Genomic DNA, 4,296 nt, shown 5'->3' on the forward strand with positions numbered 1-4,296 from the left:
AAAAAAAAAAAAAAAAAAAAAAAAAAGTTAAGTGGGTAAAAAGTACGAGGAATAGAGGGAGTTTAAAGAAACTGTTGGTGCTCTCTGGCAGTCCATAAAAATATGCAGATACATTTTGGGTAATTCTAAAATCTTAGCATTGATGGGCCATGTTCTTGGTGCCTTGGCACTGGTGTATAAATTTGTTTAATTTAAAGAAATTGTTAAATACATGAAAGATATGATTGTTTAATGGTTTTGGTCATTTAAACATCTAGGGGTAAAAAGGACATAGTAACTGAAAGACAATATTAGTAGTATTCTCATCTACTAATGAATTTTTAATCATAAACAGATTAATTTTTTCTTTTTATTTTTTTTAAACATTAGTATACTTTATTTTTCAGCTACGCTGACAAATTATTCGGAAAACATGGAGCGTACAAAATATGTTGGGGAAAGTGGTAAAGAATTAGGATCTGGAGGAAACCTAAAACCATGGCAGTCTCAGAAATCCAGCATGGACTCCTGTCTGTATCGTGTAGACGAAAACATGACTGCCTCCACATACAGTCTGAATAAGATCCAAGAGAGGAATTTGGAAACGGTTTTATCCCAGTCAGTACAATCTATTCCTTTGTATCTCATGCCTCGACCAAATTCAGTAGCAGGTAAGTTGTGTTTTCTTTTTCTTGTTTAAGAATATTTTGCTGAATATGTAGTGAACAGAAATACGACCAGTCTTCCATTTGTGTTTCTGTACCTTATGCCTTTGAACCTAGGAGAAGGTTCATCTTTTTCATCAAGTGGTTTCCCAGTTCTCCTCCCATGATTTGCAGAAACATATAACAAAATCAAAAAGAGGGCAAATAAACTAGTTAATCTTATTGTTTGTAAAAATTTTAAGGTCTGGGTGTGTAGCTGAGTGGTTTAGCATTTACGTCATATGCGTAAGGTCTTGGATTCAGTTTCAAGTACTGCAACAAAAAAGTTTTAGTTTGAGGTTTTAACTTTTAAAACTTGAGTTTTAATAACCATTATTTAATTGGAGCATATTTTGGTAGTTTGAATATCAGAAATCATCATCCATCGTTTAAAGATATAACAAATGAGCAGGCAAGAAACTCAGCTTCTTTTTTCTCTCAGTTCAGTATTTTCACAAAAGCTTTACAGGCTTAGTTTAGAAAGCCGGGTACCTTCATTTCCTAACTCAAATGCCACTAGCAGGATCAGTCAAAAGAATGATACAGGAGGATAAGTAACTGGAATACCAAGTCTTTTTTTTTTTCCTCAGTAACTACACAGGAGTAATGTCAGGGATATTTTTAATACAGCTATGTTGCTATTCAATAATTCAAACCAGGAATTTACAAAAATAGCCATCCTGACATTTTCAAAATGTATCATCATCTGCACTTTGTCCAGACTACAAAATAAAAATTGTCTTTGCCTTTCCCTCTTTCTAAATTAATGCCCAGACAGATCTATTTTGTGATATGGAATAATAAAACATTTATTACCATTAGACTTACTTTCCAGGGATATTATTAGTTATGCAATCAGGTGTGGTGGTACTTACCTGTAGTTCTAGCATTCTGGGGATAGAGACAAAAGGGTCAGTAATTGAAGGCCATTCTCCGATACATAGTAAGTTTCATACCAGCATGAAGTACAAACACAAGACTCTATTGAAAAACAAACAATGAAGTGATTCATTGTGTTGATGCTAGCTTCTTGCCACTCATTTTCTTTCTCTGCCTGTTCTTTTGGTTCTGACCTCTGGGGGGAAAAATACCAGCACCTGTTACCAGGTATGATGATGAGGGAATGACTTATCTAGAAGATTCTTCACTTTTATATGGTGACAGCATATTTCCTCTCTTAGGTCCCACTAAATATATTGATCTTTATTTAGATGTGGTGCCTTTCATATTGCAGCCTGTAGTGATGAGGCAAGCAGGCCATGTCCCGCCACCCAGCTAGCTTTACCCGAAATAATTACACAGAAACTGTATTCATTTAAAACACTGCCTGGTCCATTATCTCTAGCCTCTTCTTGGCTAACTCTCTCATCTTAATTAACCCATTTTTAATAAATCTGTGTATCACCACATGACTGTGGCTTACCAGCAAGATTCTAGCCTACATCCGTCTCTGGCCAGAGAGCTATGGCATCTGCCACACTGCCTTTCTACCCAGCATCCTGTTCTGTCTACTCCACCTACCTAATTTTCTGTCCTATCAAAAGGCCAAGGCAGTTTCTTTCTTTAACCAATGAAATCAACACAAAACAGAAGACCCTCCTACATCAGCAGCCAATTGTATATATTACTAACCCCTCTTCATGTTGCCTTGTGAAAGTTTGTATTCAAGGACCTGAAACTACTTTCAGCTACTCCTTTTTTCCTGAGTGATAAACTTACATTTCTGACCCGGAAGTTGTTTTTTTTTTTTATCTTCTTCCACCATCCAGGGTCATTAAGTAGAGTGAAGTATAAGATCCTTCACTGTCCATTATTATGAAATACCACATGCAGTCATAGCCACAAAATTAGAAGGATGACATTGCCTAAGAGGAATGAAAACATTTATGTCTACATACTCATATACTCATGGTCAAAGCAGCACCATTAACAATGGGAATAAAACTGACTGCTCTTCAACCAGTAAGCAATATTGTTTGTGAACACCTATTTTTCACAGACATTCTGAGTACAATCGCTAGGTTTTAGGTAATATATATTTAGCTTTAAGAAAACCAATGTATAACATACTCCCATCATTAATATGCAGTCATTTTATCCATCACAATCCCATCAATGTTTGGCAATGTCATTTGAGTTTGTTTTGATTCAAGGTTGGAGATTATTTCCTTCTTCTACATACTTTGTGTTCTCCCTTTCCCTTTCCTTCTTCTCATATTAAAACAAAATTCTATTATCCTTAATCGTTTTGCCAGGAGGTCAAAGCAGTGTCATTTTAAGTCTTTCTAGCTAACATAGTTCTTTGGCTTTTGAGAGAGGGCTGATCAGACAACTTTAAAGGAAAATGAAGATCAAATGAGATGGGTCAACTGGTATAGGCATTACTCTTGCCTCGTTAGAGCCATAGAACCCTCTTGACAAAGGGAGAAAATCAAATGTCACAAGGTGACACATACGGACATATATAATTCACTCAATAATAAAATGGATAAAATTATAGGAAAACGTGAATGTACCATTAGAGGCCAGATAGGATGACCCTGAAGAATTAGGCTCTTACACTGTTTAAAGAGTGTGCATGACAATGACAAGATACTTTATCAGATAATTCTTAAAAGTGGTGCTGGACAAGGCTTACTGTTGCTTAGAGAGAAGTCAGCAGTCAGACAATGGTTTGTTTTAGATTGTTTTCTGACTCTGGAAACCATGGTTTTAGAATGCTTCCACAGAGACAGGAAAATAAGCTGTGAACCAAATGAGTCATTTTCAAACATTGATAGACTGTAAATTTAAGATATTTCCAGAATGTAAGGAAATAAAGTTACTTCCATAGGGAATACCCTGCGAAGTATATAATTTATAAGAATCCAGTAACACCATGAAATCTGGTAGTTAAAATAATATATCTAAATTAGTTTTCTTAGCTTTGAAGAGTCCCATCTTTACATTTTACCTCTGTCTGTATACATACATATTTTCATACACTTTTTAATGTGTACATAGAAATGTTTCTGCAAAGTGAGTAATGTAAACCTTGATGATCAAGAATAACTGACAAGCCGGATGTCATAACACACACCTTAAATCCCAGTACTCAGGAAGCAGAGGCAGATGGATCTCTGAATTCAGAACCATACAGTACCAGTCTAGGACAGCAAGGGTTGCACAGAGAAATCTTGTCTCATAAAACAAAAAAAGTAACCGAGGTTTTCAAATAGGAAAAAATCAAGTGTATTTATTCTAATTTGTTTATCAATATTCCAGTTTGGTTACAAAAGTTTCATTATATTTTTGTATCACTGTACTTTGCCCATATTCATCCTTCATGAACCTCCTCGTCCCTGCCTCCCAGTGGTTTCTTGTGATCCCCAGAAATGGTCTCCTTCCTGCTTTCATAGAAAATATTTTTAATCAAGATTCTTCATAACAGAGGAAACACGCAATATTTGTCCCTCCCCTATCTTCTTCTCTTGTTCCCCACATGCTTATTCAATTGTCTTAAACATAGAAGCCCCCAGAAGTCATGTAAAGGGGGGATTAATATTAGAAATAAAAGCCTTTGTTCAAATACAACGTCTTAACTTCCCTTCTTTTTTTTTTTTTTTTTTTTTTT

At 35.4% G+C, this 4,296-nt stretch overlaps 1 protein-coding gene across 1 annotated transcript in view; it reads left to right on the forward strand.

Moving 5' to 3' along the window:
- Positions 1–4,296, forward strand: part of Tanc2 (tetratricopeptide repeat, ankyrin repeat and coiled-coil containing 2) — a 345,611-nt gene that overhangs the window by 201,065 nt on the left and 140,250 nt on the right. The window contains exon 7 of the mRNA XM_026777178.1: positions 387–650. Coding sequence (XP_026632979.1) covers positions 387–650 — 264 coding nt within the window. The remainder of the gene's footprint in view (positions 1–386; positions 651–4,296) is intronic.

Source organism: Microtus ochrogaster, unplaced genomic scaffold (assembly GCF_000317375.1).
Source record: "Microtus ochrogaster isolate Prairie Vole_2 unplaced genomic scaffold, MicOch1.0 UNK48, whole genome shotgun sequence".
Taxonomy (NCBI): Eukaryota; Metazoa; Chordata; class Mammalia; order Rodentia; family Cricetidae; genus Microtus; species Microtus ochrogaster.